Source organism: Hemiscyllium ocellatum, chromosome 7 (assembly GCF_020745735.1).
Source record: "Hemiscyllium ocellatum isolate sHemOce1 chromosome 7, sHemOce1.pat.X.cur, whole genome shotgun sequence".
NCBI classification, from domain to species: domain Eukaryota; kingdom Metazoa; phylum Chordata; class Chondrichthyes; order Orectolobiformes; family Hemiscylliidae; genus Hemiscyllium; species Hemiscyllium ocellatum.
In genome coordinates, this window is record NC_083407.1 from 62,106,863 (window position 1) to 62,129,958 (window position 23,096).

The 23,096-nt window shown below is 39.9% G+C and overlaps 1 protein-coding gene across 3 annotated transcripts in view; it reads right to left on the reverse strand.

Moving 5' to 3' along the window:
- Positions 1–1,961: 1,961 nt before the first annotated feature.
- The window catches only part of LOC132817462 (glutamate decarboxylase 1), a 62,245-nt gene continuing 41,110 nt past the window's right edge, over positions 1,962–23,096 (reverse strand). For all 3 annotated transcript variants that reach the window (XM_060827911.1, XM_060827909.1, XM_060827910.1), the window contains 3 exons: positions 8,324–8,431; positions 7,775–7,864; positions 1,962–2,288 (listed from right to left, as the gene is read on the reverse strand). In XM_060827911.1, coding sequence (XP_060683894.1) covers positions 2,115–2,288; positions 7,775–7,864; positions 8,324–8,431 — 372 coding nt within the window. In that variant the 3' untranslated portion in view covers positions 1,962–2,114. The remainder of the gene's footprint in view (positions 2,289–7,774; positions 7,865–8,323; positions 8,432–23,096) is intronic.

The following is a 23,096-nucleotide window of genomic DNA, read 5'->3' on the forward strand; positions in this document are numbered from 1 at the left end:
GAATTCTCTTTCTGAAAAAGGTGGTCAAAGCAGAAGTTTTGATTGTTAAGGCTGAGGTGAAAAGATTCTCGGTAGGTAAAGGAATATAAGGTTATCAGGAGTTGGGGGAGGATCATGCAAATTTGAGGTTGCAACCAGACCAGCCATGATCTTACTCAATGACAGAGCAAGGCTTGGCTGGGTAAAAGGCCTACTATGCTCCTTGTTCATAAATTCATAAAACTGTAATTCTCATCTGCTGTACTGCACTAAAACTTTAAGAGAACATTGTTGTGATTCAACACAAAACCATTAAAACATGATACTTTCTTAATTTAAGGTAAATTCGCTTATGTAAATATCATTATAAACCTCCAAATCTATGGTCTGAAACGTGTAGAGTTTTAGTATACTCACCTCAGTTTTATTCCTATAATTTGAAGATAAGAAATGACTTTCAAAATTCCTTTTAGCTTTCTTGACTGTGAAAGCAAAACAAAAGGTTGGAGTCTGAGATGTCAGTCCATGTTGCAAAGTAACTAATCATTTCCTCAAACTAACCCATTTTTGCAATAATGTGTTTGCAATAATGTTATATAATAAAACACCAAATCTGTAATGGCAATATCTGACAATGTTTTTCCACTTTATTTTTTTTTATTCTACACCACGGGTAGGTAGAAGATTTGTTGTATACAGATAACACTGTTTCAAAAACACATGTATCAGCTTTTGAATTGAAAATTAACTCTTAGTGACAAGTAAGCTATCTTCAGTTCAGTTATTAGGAATCGATAAACTCAAACTAGCCCAAACTCATTCAAATTTACATCCAGATTAAAATCACCAAGATTGCTCTTGCCCAACAGAACACCATAAATTAAAAGCTTGAATCAACTTCTTTGGAAATAATACTTTGAAATATACCACATTTGTACAAACTTTTCAACTAAGTAAAATGCTAAAATTGCTTTCAACCACAAGGTCTTGCTGGTCTGTCCCACTCATTGAACTCAGATTAAGGACAAGGTTTTATGATACTGCAACATCCTTTCTCCCTGGGTACTATTTGTAGGTCTTTATTGAGCTACAACCATAAGCATATTTTCACTTTTGGACTTCTGTCTTAAAAAATTCCTACACTAAACAGACTAACTGTATGCAATCAGCATATCTAGTTAAAATATCTGAAAATCCAAGAAAATCCATTGAAGGCTTTTACAATTTTTACGTAAAATCTTGGTTTACAGATATATATATATAATGTTCAATAAGTGTAGCAATATATTTCACTTGTCACTTTAAAGGTTGCATAATTGTCCAGACTAAATAGAAATACTATTGCCACTATTATTTTGCTGTATTCTTTGGCTCACATATACACTAAAATACCATAAACATCATTTAGAACTCCTTTGATAGTATATAAATAAAGATACAATACATACAAATTGAAGAAAATACTAGACACCTCTGTAAGACAGTAAATTTCTGGATATAAATAAGCAAATATTCTGTAATATACCTACATTTTTAAACAGTTCTGTTACTGTAAAACTATTACATTTATTTCTGTTCACAAAAAGTCAGTTAACATTAATATACACAATCTACACAAAATGAATACTTTCTAGAAAGACATTTAGTTATATCTGTCACAGAATTATGCAACTCTTACCCCAGAATCACAACTAAGGGGGCAACGTACCCAGAATAAAATGTGGTGCTCACACTCAATAATTTTACATTGTGACAAAAAGCACCAATACACAGTATAGCTACGAGAAAGGTTTCTGCACAGTCTAAGTAAGTCTACAATTATAGAATTACATGTACCTCTATGGGTTAAATTCACTGCACATTGTCCACAGTACTCACAGATCAGAGATTGCTGAGCTCTTTCAAAGAAACATACATGCTGAGGCGCACTCATAAGTATAATATGTATTTAGAGTTTGAATCTCTTAAATAATTACTTCTAATAAATATTCATTGGCTAAAGAATGGGTTTACAGATTGCCTGACAGTACTGCAATGTGTTGCACAGATCTTTAAACAAAACAGATTTGTTGTACATTGTAACCAGTTTCAGGAGAAAACATTAATGGAGATGGTAAATAAACCAAGTTAACGTGTTACAAATCCTGCCCCAATCGTTCTATCTCATCAATGAGGAAGTCAATGTCAGATTTTGTTGCAGCTGGGTTTGAGATGACCATGCGAAAGAAGTTCGCTTTATCTCCTTGAGGCTGATATCCAACCATCGTAGTGCCACATTCCATCATCTGTGCTTTTATTTTTGGTGCAATCTGGTACAAAAAAAAAGGGGCAATGGTTCTTAAAGTTTTCTTGATGGAGAAATTTGTTCAAAAGAAGCATAAATGAAAAGCTATCCACCAATAGATGCTGAATAATTCCAAAGGGAAATGGTAAGACACAAAGGCAAAAATAAGCAAGAATATTTTTTCACTGTATTTGCAGACAATGTCACAAACAATTTTGGATTTTAATTTTCTTTCAAATAGTTTAGTTAATGATCTACAAACTGTTCACTGTGAAAGTTTTTAATATACAATCTTGTTTTGCACCACAAAATCAAAACACTCATAAAATGATCTGTAAATGATATGGAACACACACTTTTACACATATGGAAAATACTTGCACATACTTCAAGGTGACACAATGGTACAATGCACTGGTTCTTCATTTGCATCATTATATTTCACTCCTAAAAGGGATTTTTCATCGCAACTGGATATTGTCAGTAGGAAACAATCAGGTCAGTAAGATGTATGATTAGCAGCTGTTCAAACCAAGTGTAAATTTGAGAAATAACTGAAACACATTTAAATTATTCAACAGTTGGTGTCATTTAAGCATAATGGAGTAAGATTTTAATGTAAGATAATAGTTTCTGAGAATCATTTTTATAGATGCTTTGATTCAAATACAGTTTCTAAAAGGAAAGGCCATTTGTTCAGCAGTTGTTTTCTATGAAGATTTACTTTAGCCTAATCATGATAATTCAATTTGCGGAACAGTCAGGTTTGGAAATAAAGAGGCCATATGTGTATGGAACAGTGAGAGTGGAGTGGACTGACACTTGTTGGCTTGGAAAGCTGCTCAAGTAAGGAACCCATTTTATTCTGACTGAGAGATTGGCAATTACTGACAAGCAGGAAGAGGTGCAATAGAAGGTTGCAGCTAAGGACAGGAGGGGAAGGAATGAATGGGAGAGAAATCAAGGGAATTTGCATTCTAATCATGGAGTATTAGATTATTGGGGTGGGAGATAAAATTGTCGCAATGCGTTCTTGGGATAGAATCACAGCAAGGGCAAGATCGCAAACAAGAATGAGATCACAGAGGGCAGCGCTGGGAAAGTCTGATTATTGGAAGTTTGTCTGATTGCAGAGTGCCAGATCATGACTGTGCAATATTGTATGACAGTCAGATCATAGGCAAGTCAGATTATGGTAGCATTAAATCTTGGTGATAAAGTGTGCCAGATCATAGCATAAAACCTGAATGAGTGGGGATCAGACTATGAGAATCAGATGGAGTTAGAACACAGAAAGTGGGTCAGAGCACAGTCAGGGGTCAGATTAAAGGAAAGTCAAAGTTTACAGGGTCAGATCACAATGAGGTACAAGCTCTTTAACATATTTAAGTACTTACCTTTCCTCCTCAAAAGTAAGGTACTCAAAACTTTGCTGTAAACCCACCTGACTAAAAACTAGGGTCGCCGTGCTCCTGGGGATTTTGTATTTCCAACTTTTAATAATTAATCCAATCCTGTCAAACCTGGAGCTTGTTAATATAACGTAGAAGCAGCAGTAAACAATTCAGCCTATCCAGACTATACCACCATTCTACACCATCATGGCTAATCCTTTATCTCAACACCATGTGCCTTCTCTCTCCGCAGACCCTCAGAAACCTTTAGCCTCTAGAAATCTATTTCTTTCTTAACTATATTCATTGACCTTTCCTCCATAGTCTTCTCTGTAAAAAGAATTCTACAGCATTACCACCCTCTGAGTGAAAACATTTCTCTTCATTTCAGTCCACATATCCTGAGACAGTGATCCCTTGTTCTGGATCTTCCACCCTGGCCAAAGAAACATCATTCCCAGCGTGCAGTCTGTCTAGCCCTTTCGTTTAAGAGTTGCGATGTCATGTTGTGGCTGTACATTGGTGAGACCACTTTTGGAATACTGCACATAGTTCTGGTCGCCCTGCTATAGGAAGGATGTTGTTAAACTGGAATGGGTACAGAAAACATTTACAAGAGTGATGCTGGGGTTGGTGGGTTTGAGCTATAGAAAGAGGCTTAATAGGCTGGGACCTTTTCCCCTGGAGTGTTGGAGGCTGAGGGGTGACCTTATACAGGTTTATGAAATCATGAGGGGCATGGATAAGGTGAATAGCCAAGGTCTTTTCGCAAAGGTAAGACAATCCAAATCTAGAGACATAGGTTTAAGGTGAGCGGGGGAGATTTAAAAAGGACCTAAGGAGCACTTTTTTTCACACAAAGAATGGTGCGTGTATGGACTGAGCTGCTAGCAGAAGTGGTAGAGGTGGGTACAATTACAATATTTAAAAGATATTTGGACAGGTACATGAATACGAAAGGTTTAGAGGGACATGGGCAAAATTCAGTCAAATGGGACTAGTTCAGTTTAAGATACCTGGTTGGTATGGAGAAGTTGGACTGATGGGTCTGTTTCTGTGCTGAATGACCCTATGACTGTCAGAACTTCGTACATTTCATAGAGATCCTTTCTCATTCTTCTAAACACCGGTGAATAAAAGCCAGTTGATCTCGTCCCTCCTCACACCAAGAAACCTGACATTTCGGGTGAACATTCACTGCACTCTCTGTATGTATTTTCTTAGGTAAAGAGACCAAAACTGCACACAATACTTCAGGTGAACATCACCAAGGCCATCTACAATTGCAGAAAGACTTCCGTGTTCCTGTAAACAAACCCTTTTGCAATGAAGGCCAACAAACCATTTCCCTTCATAACTGCTGGTGCATCTGCTTGCAGTGACCAATGTACAAGGACACCTGGTCCCTTCATAAAGTCAACAGTTTCCAATCTATCACCATCAAAATAATACCTTGCCATTTTGTTTACCTACCAAAGTGGACAATTTTACACTTAATCAAATTATACTGCATCAGGCATGTGTTTGCCTATTCCCTCAAGTTACCTAAATCCATCGTGTTCACCACTCAGACTCCTCTCTAGCTTTCTGTCAACAGCAAACTTGGAAATATCAAACTTAATTTCTTCATCCCAAAGTGTTGATACATAGCTAGGAGCAAAACTATTATTCCTGTCCTAACATAATTGTCACTATCTTCCACTGTACACTGTTTCGTGCCTGATAATCAATTCTCAACCCATGGCAGTGTATTATGATAAAACCATATGCTTTGAGTTTGCACAATAAACTCTTAAGCGGAGTTTTGTCAAAACATTTCTGAAAACCCAAATACACCATATCCACTGGTTCTTTTCTATCCAGTCTACTAGTTATATCCTCAAAAAACTCTAGTTGTTTGTCAAACAAGATTTTATATTCATAAGTTTAAACTGATGTTATGCAATCTTGTGGATATTTTCTAGATATTCTTTTATCACATCATTTCTAATGATTTCAGCACTTTTCCTACTACTGATGTTAGGTTAACTATTATTTCCAGTACTCCTCCCTTGGTTAGGACATAAACAGACCCTTCAATCCAACTCGTCCACGCCAACCAGACATCCCAATCTGACATAGTCCCATTTATCAGGATTTGGTCCATATCCCTCTAAACCCTTCCTATTCATATACCCATCCGGATACATTTTAAATGTTGTAATTGTACCCATCCTTACCACTTCCTCTGGCAACTCATTCCATACATTCACCACCCTCTGCGTGAAAAAGTTACCCCTCAGGTCCTTTTTAAATCTTTCCTCTCTCATCTTAAACCTATGCCTTTTAATTTTGAATTCCCCACCCTTGGAAAAGACCTTGGCTATTCACCCTATTCATGCCCCTCATGATTTTATAATAATAACTATTTTTATAGCTTTTATAATTATAGCTGTTTAATAGCTTTTCCATTTCATTTTTCTCTATTAACAATGATCCCAGATGGTTATTTCAGATTAAAAAGGGCCCAACTAATCTCTTTCTTTTTACATACTTAAAGATACTTTTAAAGTCTGCTGTTACTTGCCTTCTTTTATCCTCTTAGTCAACTACTTGGTTCTCCTATGCTGAATTCTAACTTGCTCCTAGACACCAGGCTAGGTACTTTTGTAGCAACTTTATATTGTTGCTCCTTGAACCTAACATCATCCTTAATTTCTTTTGTTAGCAATGCTTTGACCACGTTTCCCATAATTGTTATAACATGTATGTTTGTTGCTTAAACATTAGCAATTGGCTGTCCTCTGTTATGTGTTTTAATGATGTTACCCAGTCTATCAGAGGCAATTGACTCCTCATACCAGTGTAGTTCCCTTGGTTCTGACTTGGGACCTTAGTTTCAAATTGGACTGCTTTATCTTCCACCCGATATTCACCCAACTTCCAAAACAGTGGAAAGGAATGATGATGAGCTTTATCTAATTCAAACACATTGCACGAATGTTCCCAAATTTATTGTTTTATTGCTGAAGGTGGCTGCACATTCTGTTGAATGTTTTTGGTTTGTCTGCATGAGCTGTAATGTTGTGTTATGTCTTGTAACAGCTGTTTTATGTTTATTTATGCACACAGTTAAAGTCCCTTCTGTAAACATGGAGAAACCAGCAAACCAGCCCATGCCAATGGGATTAAAGCAGTTAATGTCCATGGGGAATTGAGAGGATTAACATTAATAAATAATAAGCATGTAATAGCCACCCAGAGACGAGAGGTAATTAATTAGAACACAATTCACCTCCTTGTGACTGTTCCTGGAATCTTCTTCGTTTTCATTTTTTAATTTGCGCTTTATAGTTTGAATTCCAACAGTTTTATTTCATATAGGAAAAAAAAACTCTTCTGATAGATTCCAAAGAGTGATAAGAATGACTGTTGATGATAATTTTTTTTGACACTTCTCTATCTGTTATTTTAATGGATGATGATAATCCAATTACTTTGACACTAAATTCCAAATTTCAAATGTAAAAGATCTTCAGCTCTTCCAGGGTACACTGGAGAAGTACAGTTGGGAATAAAAGATTTCCCATAACTATAAACAGGTTTTCTTTAGTTATTTCATTGAAAGATTCGCATTCATAAATTTGAACACATCCTTATTCTTCATTGTAAATTTGTTGTCTAAACTTAATGATTTTAATATGAGCGTGATTATGGGCTAATACTGAAGGGGCAGTGGGGTCAGGACAAGTATTCACCTGAGGCATTGACTTGTCCAATATTAATTACACTCATAATAAGACTTTTGGTCAGCTTTTGATTTTTTTTTCAGCTGAAAGGACATGTAACTGATGGTATTACCACCATCACCATGAAAAAGGCAAACAAAGCCTCATTGTCAGCCCCTGTACTGGAGCCTTGTTCAAGAAATAGACATGCATTGGTAGGGGGCAGTAATAGGGATAACACTCAGGGTTACACAAGCATACTGCCACTTTAACATGAAAATGTCAATTAAGTTGACAAACAAACATTTTATTTGCAAACATTAAAAATGTCTATTTTAAAGAATTATTGCCTGAAATGAATATTTTTACACATCAAGTCTTAAAACTTGGAAACATTTTCAGAATTCTACCTTGCCAAGTTTTTCCTTTCTCTCCTCACAATCCGGCATATTTCGGAAACTTGGTGGAATGTACCAGAAACAAACATTAGTGTGCTCCGGCTGTAAGAGAAATAAACAATGATAAACTGAAGAAAAATTCTTGCTTTAATATTTGTTTATAGCAACTGCAAGTATGTCAATATAAACATACTGAGCCTAAAATTTCAATAGCAATATTAAACTGCAAGAGAATGAGCTTATCAGAGTTACGTTCTTTCTAAATGTGCATGGTACAATCCTTTGAAGAGCCTCTGTTGGTTGATCACAGAAATATCGAAAGACTCTGGAGGCTTTAGACGTAAAAGCCAAGGCACAGGGCCTATTTTCCAAAATTGGAAGAACTGAAGAAGAAAATGCCAGAAGGCTAGGGCCAAGTATCGAAAGAGGACCATTGCTTATAGAATAGAAATTGTGGGGGACAAGAGTAACTACTTATCATTAAAGAAAATGAGGAGGAAGGCAGCAGCTAATGGCAGTTTAAAGGAGGAAGGGGAGGAAAGCAATTGAATATACACTTACTTCTGCATCGAATACCATTTGATATCCATCCCTCTTTCTAATTTTGTTGTAGAGGTACATTGCCAGATCCAGGCACTTGTTAATTTGGTTTTCGAATCCTACTGTGCCCTACAAGGAAATGTATAGCAAAACAATTAAATATTAACTCAATCTTCAGGGAGAACTTTAAACCATTTTTAATGATCCAGTATACATGAAGCAAGTGCTTTTAAATTACAAAAACATTCCATTATCAGTAATAATGCTTCAAAGGAGCCAAATATTTTATATTTGTAAAGTGGACAGTATAGTGAAACACTTGAAATGATTTATTTTAATGGATTGCTATGCTTACAAGTTTAGGATAGATTCACCTATGAACCAACAAATTATTTATATATAGCACCCATCTTAAAGAAATATATTGCAGTAGATCTGATATTTCCCATTTGCACTAAGTGGACACAGGGCTGGAGGGAGAAAAAGGGTTACATGAGGGGGGAACCAATGAAAAAGATAGTGACTTTAAGAAATGAATTAAACTCAGTAAGAGGCTATGAAACGGTAGAAGAGCAAGAAAGGAGTGTAGGTGAGATAGCAGCTCAATCAAAAATAAAACAGGAAGCTGGCAATGGGCAGCAGTTATTGGATGAAAGGACTGCAAATGGAGATAGATGAACAGATATATTTAATTTCAGAAATGAAAAAGTAAAATGAAGCCTTCGTATTCACTGTTCAAACTAGTAATGGAGACTCCATTGCAGGTATAATTGAGGACAGTTTGTTGAAGCTTAAAAATGTGTTGCTGGAAAAGTGCAGCAGGTCAGGCAGCATCAAAGGAACAGGAGAATCGACATTTCAGGCATAAGTTCTTCTTCAGGAATCCTGAAGAATGCTGCCTGACCTGCTGTGCTTTTCCAGCAACACATTTTTAAGCTCTGGTCTCCAGCATCTGCAGTCCTCCCTTTTCCCTTCTGACAGTTTGTTGAAAAAGAAAGTTCAGAGTTTCAAGGGAAACGATGGTAAAATTTGAGATCCAGTTGCTTGCAAAGTGCATTAAAATTGGTAATTCAAGGATCTGGAGCCACAGGAACTGGAGGAGTTATAGGGGTTGTTCAGTAGATTAGGAGATTAACTGGCATCCATCCGAACAAAGTTATAAAAAGAAGTCCTGATTTCAAGTAATCCTATTACAGTCGCAAAGAACAGGTAAGTTTCATTAAACCTCTGATTTTGATGAGCCATTTCTTCTGTGGTAATGTAAAACATTGCTTCCACAAGATCTAAGCAGGTAATTGACACTCAAATGCTAGGAAAATTAAAAATGTTAATATTTTGTGTATTTGCACTACAGTAAGGACAAACTAAACAAGGAGGCATCACTCCAAAAATAAAGAGTTTTTCATGAGCTTAGGTCATGAAAACTTCAGTAGGAATGAGCTTTTGTTATTTTCCCAATCACAAACATTGATAATGCACAATTACTAGATGAAACAAACCCACATTTTGTATCATTCCTAAATTTGTCCGCAACTTTAAACCTATCTGTTGAACAGAATTAAAATGTTCAACAGGCTGGGGTTTCTCTTTCTGTATTCGTGCATTTGTATTTGAACTGCTATTTTGGGGGCGCAGAGTTTTACTGTTCGCCAGAGGCAGAGATTCTTTCATTTTTAAACTTAGGATCAGATCACATAATACCCTTCATGATTTCAACCATCAATCATGCCAAATGCTGGATCTCCCCCAATGAAAATTGCTACCAACTATCAACAGAAGTCGAGGTATGATGAAATATTTTATTTTTGCATGATTTCTTTCTCGGACAGGAAGCCACAGGAACACTCTCCAAGCTTTGCAAAACATTATGCCTCAATGTCCCATCCTTCCCAAGCATGATCATCTCATCCCTATTCCAGCTCCATTGATGATTTTACTACAAAGGAATGTTCTCTCATGTCTTTAACAACAATCTTCCACTCATTGACCTCCTTGTCGTTTCCACCAATTTCAGGTAGAAGTCCTAGTTAAGTAGTCCACTACAGATTGTGGCATATAAGTCAACCTGATACACAAGAAAACCATTTCTCCAGGCATAAAATAATCATATTTTCTGAAAAACTTGGGCAATCAGTCAGTTGCCCCTGAATTTCAGCCATGATGTTGAACTTCATGCTAGTTGTCAGCCTCAAAGTTTTCTTTAAACCATAATTGCATATTTTACTTGCTTTATAACAGGGCTCATGGGATTGACAAACTAGCACGGTTGTGTTATCTTGAAATACAGGAGTTTAAGACATGCCCATTCTGAGCAAACACTATGTGGCAAGTGATTAAGAAAAATGAGCTTCCTAAGGAGAAATGAAATATAAAGCTGGTTTCAAGCCAGAAGTTGTAACATTGCAAACTCTTCAAAAACCTGCAGTGAGGGAATTTGGTATGAGTGAAAAACAGGTACCAGAATGGAAGAAGGTGGGACATGCCCTGAAAATTCCTAAGCTCAAATACATCATGAAAACAGGGACCAGTCACTGGCCTGATCCTAAGAAGTATGTGTCAGAATGGATCCTTGAAAATTTCCAAATGGTTATATCATCACCATAAGCCAAAGTGTGTATACCTGCGTTAAATCCAACACTGAGTCAAGTAAAGATTTCAGAGCAACAACTAGTTGGTACAGTCACTTTGTGACAGAAGACCAGGATTGATCAGAAGTTACGAAAGGCTCATGATGCCATAATAACTAGTTTCCAGTGATAAATTACCACACAGTGACAAAAGTTATGGCACATCAGCAACGTGGATGAAATATGTACGAATTTCAGTTTCCCCAACAATCAAACTGTGAAGTAGAAAGATTCAAAACAATTCTTGTGCAAACCACAGGACAAGACTCACATTGGTACTAACCTGGATGGCCCTCAGAACAATCCTTTGAATATTTTCAAATGTAAATCCATGTGCAAAATCAAGCCCCCACGGGAGATATTGTGTATGTCCAGTACAATGACTGGATGGATGAATATGGAGTAAAGTTACTGATCAATAATGTGTGGAATAGGCGTCTTTGTGGTCAATGTAAAATAATGCTGTTTATTAATGTGGACATATTCAATCCGGAAGACTGATGAGATTAAAAGAAATAACATCCACTTCGAAGTTTTGCTAGGAGATCTCGCATCCATAGTTCAAGCTTTTAGTGTATCATTCAGTGATAATAATCACATAAATGGAATTGGTGGATGGTTAATGGAAGAAATAAACTTCACAAAGAGTGGAAATATGCAATTTGCTCTGCTTGTTGTTTTGTATCATTGTATCATCAAAAGTATTAATGCACAAATTGTCATCAGTTTGTTCAGAAAATGTGGAAGGTCCAAATCAATGGACACAGGGAATATGATTTGTTGTGGAGGGATGATACCAAAACAGAAAGCAAAACATCTGATGCAGAGTGAGATCCTCGTGATTATATAAACTCCTTCCATTTGATGTCAAAGATAATGACAATGACCGGGCTTAAAAGACTCTTTTACAGATAAAGATATCTCTGTACAATCAAATTATTCAATAAACTGTTCCACATTGACGAGTTACTAATCGTTTTTTTTTCACATTTCAAAATTATGACCACCCAGACCTATACTGCTGGTTCACACTTCATACTTGGCATTAAACTTTTTACCATTTTTGAAATGATTTTTGTAACTTCAAAGGTCAGCTTGTATGGTGTTATGTATACTACATGTAGCCTTAGTATTAAGGTCTCTCAGAACTTGTGCAACAGTGAGAGGATTGGGAGATGTGATTGTTCCTCACATTCCTAAGTCTCAATGCACCTCTTTTAAAATTGACTTCAGAAGTAAGCATTCATAACAATGTTCACATTTTATATAGCTTATTTATTGTTCAGTCATGTGAATTACATTAACTTTTATTATACTGATAGGTACACTACTAACATGTAAGCTGGAATGCCCCTTCCCTCACGCCAACAAGAATTGTGCAGAAGATTTGCTGAGGGTGTGTAATTGGGCATTATGCAACAGGGTTGGCGGGGTTGGAACTTTAATGAGGTGGAGTAGGTGTCAGGTGGCCCATGTGCCCATCCTCAGGCCAACTGAGGCCACTAAGTGACCTCCTGTTCCAGTATCCCCTGCCATTTGGAGTAACCTCACAATGGTGATTATCTCACCACTTGTTTTCCCAAGTTCCCTGACAAACCAAAAATGTCTCACGGACTCACCCAATTTACCAGTCCAGTTTCCTACAACAATCCTCATGAGGAATTGGCTGCAATCCAATCATGACTACTGTTTCTAACAGTGCTATTACAACTGGAAGATGCCGACCCATCACTAAAGCTGGCAGTTCTGGGAGGTGGGATTTTCTCTCAGATTGAGGCAGAAGTCATGACCTAGACCAGTTAGTGGCCATCAAGAGGGTGAGTGGCAGGACCATGGCCTCCACTAAAATTCCATCAACTGTTTTCATGACTGTACAATATAAACTTTTTAAAAATCCTCAATAAACCATCCAAGAACACTGGTCCTGCATATATTGTCCACCTCAAAATTTCAAGCGCATTTTGCATAAATCTACTTCAACCATTGCGGACTCATGTTTGAATTTACTATGCAGTATTATTATGTATTATTATCAATAGATGTGAAAGTTCCTTTATTTGATATAGTGTTTTAAGCACATACCACCTTTACTTAGCATACATTGTAATCTTTGTTAAAGATCGAATAGGATGAATAAAGAACATTAACAAGACTTCTTAAAAACAATGAATTATTAAACAGAGTCTCATAAATATAATCCTGCAATGACAAGAACTCAAAGTTCAAACTGGAAATTTCAGACACTCCATCAGAAGCTTGCAGTATGAGAATAAATTTTCCCATTATGAGTTCAGGAGAGAGAAAAGTGCACAATAGTTTATGTTAGAACTTATTGCATTATTATTACTGTACTGTGTTAGCATTTGCCAATATCAAGCTGGTCATTTTAATACTACATACAAATGCCTGTTCAATTTTAAAATAGCAGTAATAAGGTGTGTCTTGTTTGGATATGAGCAAACCTGTGAAAGCTGGTAACATCTGTTGTGAAAGGACTTTACCTGCAGCATCAACCAATTTATAAGGAAAAGTAAGGAAAAGCTAGGGTCATTCATGCTTTGTCCAATCTTTTGACAAACCTTAATGCAAAGTCTTCAGAAGATGATTAACCTTTTTCTCATGTTCTCTCTGTACAAATTTATCTACAAAGATCAAGTGGGCTTAATAAAGTCTCAAAATAAAATCACTTCACACCTGCCTATGTCTGTTTCTCCACCCCAAGACAGACCTCAAAAAGTCCCTCAATTTCCAAGTCTTCTACTAAGTTTCTTTTTAACACAGATATCTACATTGCACCTGCCACCAGCTAAACCCATAAAGTTGAAAGGAGCCACAAAAACAGGATCATGACTTTAAGAAGTAGGTCTTTGTCTAACAGTATAGAATCAGTGATAACTAGTCAGCAGCCCACCTCACCCAACTCAAAGCAATGGAAGTCAAATAGAGAAGATATAAAGCAGTTCACTGTTACCATCTGCATACTGCAACACAGGATAACTCAATATGATTGAGCCACACATACTTACACAAAATTCACTAGAAGCAGTGCATTTTCTTTACTTGCAATTATCTGATTACTACATGTTTTCACTGGCAACATGATCCAAATGCACTGAAACATTTAGCTGGGTACATTGTTGACTTGGTGTGAAAGTACTGTCGCAATCATGAACAAAGCAGGAAAAGCCCAGTTGGCCTCTGACCGAAGACCTTATGCATCATATAATAACTCATATGGTTCACCTGCCATTTGAGTAGGTAGCCTCACCACCTCTCCCTGTGCTGTCTCCATAAAAACTGCCCAGAAATTGACCCTTGATTCAATTTCAAATGAGTCTCAGATCACAAACATCAGGATTCTGTGTGGCATGAAATAAATTCTCTTCCCTCCCATTAGCAGTAAAGCAATGAAGTTTTCGCTTCTCCGTACTGCCCAAATAGAGTGGATTCTGTAGAAAGAAACTGTTGCCGGTTTGTGGCATTTACACTCTGCCAAGTGTAAGATTCACTTGTTCACAAATTCAGATTTAGCTGAGTCCTCTTCTTTAGGATAATGGTTTGATATTTCCTGAACAAGGCAACCTGGAATGGATGCACCTGGTGAAACATGCTGGACAGGTGATGTACAACTGCTACTACAGTCAGTTCTTCTATAACACAATGGTTGCATTCTTGTGCAACCCTGCATTGTAGAAAAATCGCGCTTTAGAAACAGGGCTTAAAATGTTGGCAATGTAATCGCTTTTCAGCTAACACAGTTTTAAAAGCTTGCACTGTAGAAACAGCATCCTCAACTTGTCGGTCACGTTACAGTAAATTCATATTGATTAGATTAGATTAGATTAGATTACTTACAGTGTGGAAACAGGCCCTTCGGCCGAACAAGTCCACACCGACCCGCCGAAGCGCAACCCACCCACATCCCTACATTTACCCCTTATCTTACACTATGGGCAATTTAGCCTGGCCAATTCACCTGACCCGCACATCTTTGGACCGTGGGAGGAAACCTAAGCACCTGGAGGAAACCCATGCAGACACGGGGAGAATGTGCAAACTCCACACAGTCAGTCGCCTGAGACAGGAATTGAACCCAGGTCTCTGGTGCTGTGAGGCAGCAGTGCTAACCACTGTGCCACCGTGCCGCCCACTTTGCCACCGTGCCACTCACTGTGCCACCGTGCCGCCCACAATGCATATTATAACATAACAACCTGCACACAATTTTCAGAGGTGCAGATTTGATATAAAGGGATTGTTGTATTGCAATTCATGGAAAAATAAATGTACAATTTGCAAATAACACAGTGAATCTGACCGGTCTTGCATTCCTCAAAACAGACACATTCATTTCCAATTGTCACTGATTTTTATGGTTTTCAAGGTATCAGGGCTAGACAAAGGCACAACACTAACTTTCATTTAGAACAGTCAGTGTGTTGGTTGATGAACAAATTGCAGTAAAAAGAGCTATGGGACTTTCATAAAATCCTAGGGGCTGAATCTTAAGGTGATCTGACTAAGAGAAAGTTGCACTGGATTTGGTGGAATGATTCTCATCACCAGGCCAAATTAGTTTTCTTGCCATTTCATAACAAACCTACCACATTAATTGGCATTTCAGCCCTTATGCTGAGTATCACATGCAATTTTGCCCCATCTTACTATATGCCATTCCTGGACTAATGTGTTGCTTACTGGAGATTCCAGAATTAGCCATCATTCCTTGCTCCAGGTCATTGTGCATCCAGACACATGCTATAAAGCCAGAGCTGCCATGCACAGTTCCTGATATTTTGCCGTAAACTCGGCAAACCAAGGGAAAATTGAAGTCCCGCTTTGTGGGCATCACCCTGGAGGCTCTCCTGGAGGGCCTTGTTTAAAGGTGGGACTTCCTTATCCCTCAGGACCAACAGCAGAGACTACCTGGATCAAAGCAGTCTCAGAAATGCCCAGCAACATCGGAAGAAGTTGAATTAGCTCATGCTCCACCACTTTTTCACTACCATCTGCAACACCTTCCGTCAATCACTGAGTGAATACCAACCTCTGATATCACTAGCCCTGCAAACCCTTTACACTGCCTACACTCTCCACCTGCACCAAAAGTAATTGTTGGTCCACCGACTTTTGTCTCCTGTAATATCTGCCTCTCTCTCATTCTAAGAACATAAATCATCAACCACAGGGTAGAAAGGCTCAAGACAGTTGTCATGCTCCTCACCCCTTACTAGCAGAGGATCCTCAGTCTGACAGCCCTCAACAGAACCTGGACTGATATTGGAGCCAGCCTTTAACTTAACTGTATTGGGATCCCTTGAGGGAAGGCTATTTACCTTGACTAGACTGAGGCCTAGTGATAACATGGCAAGTTTCCTGGCTAGATGTCTGCACTACCGAGGCAAATCAAGAGTAAGTTGAACCTGGTATCCCTGATACTGAAGAGACAATATGTAAAAAGTCAAGGCAAGCAAGGCGTGGGTGCTGTCAGCATCCAGAAAGGCTCAGAGTGAATGAGCTTTATGAGAGCAAGCAGTCAGAGGATGCAGCCTGGTCGAGTCCATGAGCTGGGTCCATGTCACTGAGCACACAGCATCCTTCTGGAGTATTACAATGATAGCTGTCAGTGCAATCAAAGGTGCAAAGTGAAGAGCAACAGCACCTATAAGTGGTTCAGAAATGTACCAAGAGGGTTGTAGAGGTGGGACATGTTGGATGCTAATATCAGTGGATATGACGTGCATGTGCCCAAACCCATGGAGCATGCCAGAGATGTATGAGGAAAGGCTGAGGCACTTGGGGCTGTTCTCATTGGAGAAGAGAAGGTTTAGGGGAGATCTGATAGAAGTGTATAAGATGATTAGGGGTTTAGATAGGGTAGATACTAAGAACCTTTTACCGCTAATGGAGTCAGGTGTTACTAGGGGACATAGCTTTAAATTAAGGGGTGGTAGGTATAGGACAGATGTTAGGGGTAGATTCTTCACACAGCGGGTTGTGAGTTCATGGAATGCCCTGCCCGTATCAGTGGTGAACTCTCCTTCTTTATGTTCATTTAAGCGGGCATTGGATAGGCATTTGGAAGTTATTGGGCTAGTATAGGTTAGGTAGGACTCGGTCGGCGCAACATCGAGGGCCGAAGGGCCTGTACTGCGCTGTATCCTTCTATGTTCTATGTTATGTTCTATGTTGATGCCCATTGTCCAACAGGGAGATCTTCTTGAACAAGCACAAGGTGAAAGTGCAAAGAAACCGCTCTTGGTTCAAAGTTGAATTTTCCCCATAGGTAGTTTCCATGGCGTGTTTGGCAAGATTGCAAACCAGGGCAAGTTGGATTTTTAGGAAGGCATTTAATATGCAACAATGAACATCATTTGGGAAATCACTGCTGTCTAGTGAATTTTGTTATACCACTTGAGAAAAGCATGCAAGATACAGTGAGATGATTTTGACTTCAAGATGCAAATCTTAGCAGGACTTATACACTTAACGGTAAGGTCCTCGGGAGTGTTGCTGAATAAAGAGACCTTGGAGTTCATGGCTCCTTGAAAGTGGAGTCGCAGATAGATAGGATAGTGAAGAAGACGCTTAATATGCTTTCCTTTATTGGTCAGAGTATTGAGTACAGTAGTTGAGAGGTCATGTTGCGGCTGTACAAGACATTGGTTTAGCCACTTTTGGAATATTGCATGCAAATCTATTCTTGGGGATATTGTGAAACTTGAAAGGGTTCAGAAAAGATTTACAAGGATATTGGAGGATTTGAGCTATAGGGAGAGGTTGAATAGGCTGAGGCTGTTTTCCCTGGAGTATCGGAAGCCGAGGAGTGACCTTAGAGTGGTTTATAACATCATGAGGGGCATGGATAGGATAAATAGACAACCACTCTTCCCTGGGGTGGTGGAATCCAGAATAAGAGGGCAAAGGTTTAGGGTGAGAGGGGAAAGATATGAGTGACCTAAGGGGTAACTTTTTCATGCAGAGGGTGGTACGTGTATGGAAAGAGCTGCCAGAGGAAGTGGCGGAGACTAGTACAACATTTTGCAATATTTAAAAGGAATCTGGATAGGTACATGAATAGAAAGGGTTTGGAGGGATATGGATATGGGCCAGGTGCTGGCAGGTGGGACTAGATTGGGTTGGGATATCTGGTCGGCATGGACAGGTTGGACCGAAGGGTCTGTTTCCCTGCTGTACATCTCTGTGACTCTACAGTCCTCACCAAGTACCCCAGCTGTTCTACCAATCATCTCATCAGCTGAGTCTGATAAGATTTTGCCCTTCGTGTTTGCTACCATCCACAGCCACTTATATACTCTCATCTTTCACGTGCAACTGACAGTTTTTCTGCCTTGGTAGCAACATCTGGCATTATGATTTTATTCTCTCCTGTTAATACCTTAGTTGCATTGTTACCCTATTGCTGAGATGTTCCATTGCTGAGCACTCATGGATAGTGTTTCAGACAATATCAGGCCTCTGAATAGGTGCACTCATGTTGAGGGCAAAACAGAAATGGAGGTAAGAAGAGACATGCTAGGTGTAGGTTCATAATTCTGTTACTCGGCCATTTTTTTGCTGGAAAGCATTGTGAACCTCACTGCAAACAGTTAACTGCTTCTGCTACATTAACTTTTCTGCTTTTTGTTCTCATCTGGATGCAATATTACAAAGAAAGGAAAAGAGAGAGGTGGTCAATCAGACTCCTGTATTTCCAGGTTGTGGAAGTATGATCTTTGCCAGGTGTAAAGCATCCTGGCTAAAAGAATGAGGGAGGGGGTAATTGTGGAATAAGATAAACTTTATGCTGCTAAACAGAGGATAGGTGATGTCAGCCTTAACAGAAGAATTGGTGGATCCAGATTTGATTTTTAAAACCTGCAGAGCATTACCCCCCAAGCAGTTGTAGGAAAAAACCTCTCTTCCTGTACAGCATCTGGCCAACTGCAGGAACTTGGTAAGTGCAACACCACATGGTCTTACTCCAATACAAGCCACCCAGCAGCTTCCAACAGTACAACATGGAACAACTCCAATTCAGACAGCAGGAAGAGCACCTTGTCTTTCCATGCAGATTCTCTTGACAAGAATAAATTTCCTGGTTTGGACCAAATCGGCAAACAGTTGGGGAGAACAACAAGTCTTATTGGTACCAATCGCTCTCTTTGGAAAGCCAATGTCCAGTATGAATCCTACAGAAAAGTGCTCACCAGATCACTCTGTTATGCATAATAACAGGTCAACAGGCCAATTCCCTTATCTGGTAAGAGAAGCTTCCTACTAAACACTCTGGAGATGCACACTCATCTACTTCTTCCCAGAATTTGTATATCGGGATAGGACATCACAATCACAAGAAACTGAAAATCGCATATTGAACTTAGGAGAAAATTAGACAGTGGCACCAAGACAACCACAGTGATCAGATATTATAATAATTGAGGACAAGAAATAACCTAAGCTGCTGAACATAGAACATAGAACATAGAAGGATACAGCGCAGTACAGGCCCTTCGGCCCTCGATGTTGCGCCGACCGAATCCTACCTAACCTATACTAGCCCAATAACTTCCAAATGCCTATCCAATGCCCGCTTAAATGACCATAAAGAAGGAGAGTTCACCACTGATACGGGCAGGGCATTCCATGAACTCACAACCCGCTGTGTGAAGAATCTACCCCTAACATCTGTCCTATACCTACCACCCCTTAATTTAAAGCTATGTCCCCTAGTAACACCTGACTCCATTAGCGGTAAAAGGTTCTTAGTATCTACCCTATCTAAACCCCTAATCATCTTATACACTTCTATCAGATCTCCCCTAAACCTTCTCTTCTCCAATGAGAACAGCCCCAAGTGCCTCAGCCTTTCCTCATAAGATTTTCCTACCATTCCAGGCAACATCCTGGTAAACCTCCTCTGCACTCGTTCTAAAGCTTCCACATCCTTCCTATAGTATGGCGACCAAAACTGCACACAATACTCCAGATGAGGCCTCACCAGAGTCTTATACAACTGCAACATGACCTCAGGACTCCGGAACTCAATTCCTCTGCCAATAAAGCCCAGTACACCATATGCCTTCCTCACAGCACTATTTACCTGGGTGGCAACTTTCAGAGATCTGTGTACATGGACACCAAGATCCCTCTGCTCATCCACACTACCAAGTAGCCTACCATTAGCCCAGTAATCCATCATCTTGTTATTCCTACCAAAGTGAACGACTTCGCACTTAGCTACATTGAATTCCATTTGCCACATTTCCGCCCAGCTCTGCAACTTATCTATATCCCGCTGTAACCTACCACTTCCTTCCTCACTATCCACAACTCCACCGACTTTTGTGTCATCCGCAAACTTGCTTACCCAGCTTTCAAGTCTTAGATTAGATTAGACTTACAGTGTGGAAACAGGCCCTTCGGCCCAACAAGTCCACACCGACCCGCCGAAGCACAACCCACCCATACATTTACCCCTTACCTAACACTACGGGCAATTTAGCTTGTCCAATTCACCTGACCCGCACATCTTTGGACTGTGGGAGGAAACCGGAGCACCCGGAGGAAACCCACGCAGACACGGGGAGAATGTGCAAACTCCACACAGTCAGTCGCCTGAGTCGGGAATTGAACCCGGGTCTACAGGCGCTGTGAGGCAGCAGTGCTAACCACTGTGCCACCGTGCTGCCCACTTAAAAGTGTGTCGATTTCCCGGTGGGGTAAACAAGCCAAGTTACCGAAGGAAGAAAACGCCGGGCAGCGGCCGTAGTTAACTGGACGCGAACTCGCGGCCAGAAGGATTTGAGTGAAATCGAAGTAACTGCTGAGCTAAAGCCAGCGCCCTTCCTCTAGATCATTTATAAAGATAACAAAAAGCAATGGTCCCAAAACAGATCCTTGTGGTACACCGCTAGTAACTGCGCTCCAAGATGAACATAATCCATCAACTACTACCCTCTGTCTCCTTCCAGCCAGCCAATTCCTAATCCAAACCTCTAATGTATCCTCAATGCCATACCTCCGAAGTTTTAGCATTAGCCTACCATGGGGAACCTTATCGAACGCCTTACTAAAATCCATATACACATCTACTGCTTTACCCTCATCCACTTCCTTAGTCACCTTCTCAAAGAACTCAATAAGGTTTGTGAGGCACGACCTGCCCTTCACAAAACCATGCTGGCTATCCCTGATCACGTTATTCCTACCCAGATGTTCATAAATCTTATCCCTTACCATTCTCTCTAAGACTTTGCCCACCACTGAAGTCAGACTCACTGGCCTATAGTTACTAGGGCTATCCCTACTCCCTTTCTTGAACAATGGGACCACATTCGCTATCCTCCAGTCCTCTGGTACTATTCCCGTTGACAATGACGACATAAAAATCCAGGCCAATGGCTCTGCTATCTCCTCCCTAGCTTCCCATAGGATCCTGGGGTAAATGCCATCAGGCCCAGGAGACTTATCTATATTCATCCTTTCCAATATTCCCAAAACCTCTTCCCTGCATATTTCCAGGGCATCCATTCTAATTATTTGTGATTCCATATTCACATCAGCAACAGTGTCCTGTTCCTGAGTGAATACTGATGAAAAGTACTGATTTAATGTCTCTCCAATCTCCTCCGCCTCCACACACAACTTCCCACTACTATCCTTGACTGGACCGATACCTACCCTAGTCATCCTTTTATTCTTGACATACCTATAGAAAGCCTTTGGGTTTTCCCTAATCCTACCAGCTAAAGACTTTTCATGTCCCCTTCTCGCTTCTCTTAGCTCCCTCTTTAGCTCCTTCCTGGCTACCTTATAACTCTCAATCGCCCCTACTGAACCTTCACGCCTCATCTTTACATATGCCGCCTTCTTCCCTTTCACAAGGGACTCCAATTCCTTACTAAACCACGGCTGCCTCACAAGGCCCTTTACACCATGCCTGACTGGTACATACCTATCGAGGACACGCAGTAGCTGCTCCTTGAACAATCCCCACATCTCATTAGTGTTCTTCTCTTGAAGCCTGTTTTTCCAATCCACACATCCTAAGTCATGCCTCACTGCATCATAATTTCCCTGCCCCCAGCTATAGCTCTTGCCCTGCGGCGCACGATTATCCCTCTCCATCACTAAAGTAAAAGTCACCGAGTTGTGGTCACTGTCCCCGAAGTGCTCACCTACCTCCAAGTCTAACACCTGGCCTGGTTCATTACCTAGAACCAAATCCAATATAGCCTCCCCTCTTGTTGGCCTGTCGACATATTGTGTCAGGAAACCCTCCTGCACACATTGTACAAACACCGACCCATCTAATGAACTCGAGCTATAGCTCTCCCAGTCAATATCTGGGAAGTTAAAGTCCCCCATAACAACCACCCTGCTACCTTCACTCTTTTCCTGAATCATCCTCGCAATATTATCCTCTACTTCTCTAGGACTATTAGGAGGCCTGTAGAAAACACCTAACAGGGTGACCTCACCTTTCCTATTTCTAACCTCAGTCCAAACTACCTCAGATGGCAAGTCCTCTTCCATCGTCCATTCCACTGCTGTGATACTATCTTTGACAAGTAATGCCACGCCTCCCCCTTTTTTACCCCCATGTCTGATCCTACTAAAACATTTGAACCCTGGAACGTGCAACAGCCATTCTTGTCCCTGTTCTACCCACGTCTCTGTAATGGCCACAACATCGAAGTCCCAGGTACCAACCCACGCTGCAAGTTCACCTACCTTATTCCTTATACTTCTGGCATTGAAGTATACACACTTCAATCCACCTTTCTGGTTACAGGCACCCTCCTTAGAGATCACTGCATTATTCCTAACCTCCCTACACTCAAGGTCCTGTACCCTAAAGCTACAGTCCTGGTTCCCATGCCCCCGCGGAGTTAGTTTAAACCCTCCCAAAGAGCACTAGCAAACCTCCCCCAACATGCTGAAGTTCACATGTTTCTTTCAATGGTCCTGTAACTGTTTATAGCTGCAAAAATACATGCCTTGTTACATGTAATCAGTATGTTGCATTTGTTTAAATGGTTGCCCAGGAGATTGTGAATATTCTGGATTCTAGGTTGAAATGCAATGTTCATGAAATTGAGAAGGCCGAAGAAAGATGAAGAACTCTGAAGAAAGATATTCCAAATATGATGGCTCTGGATGAG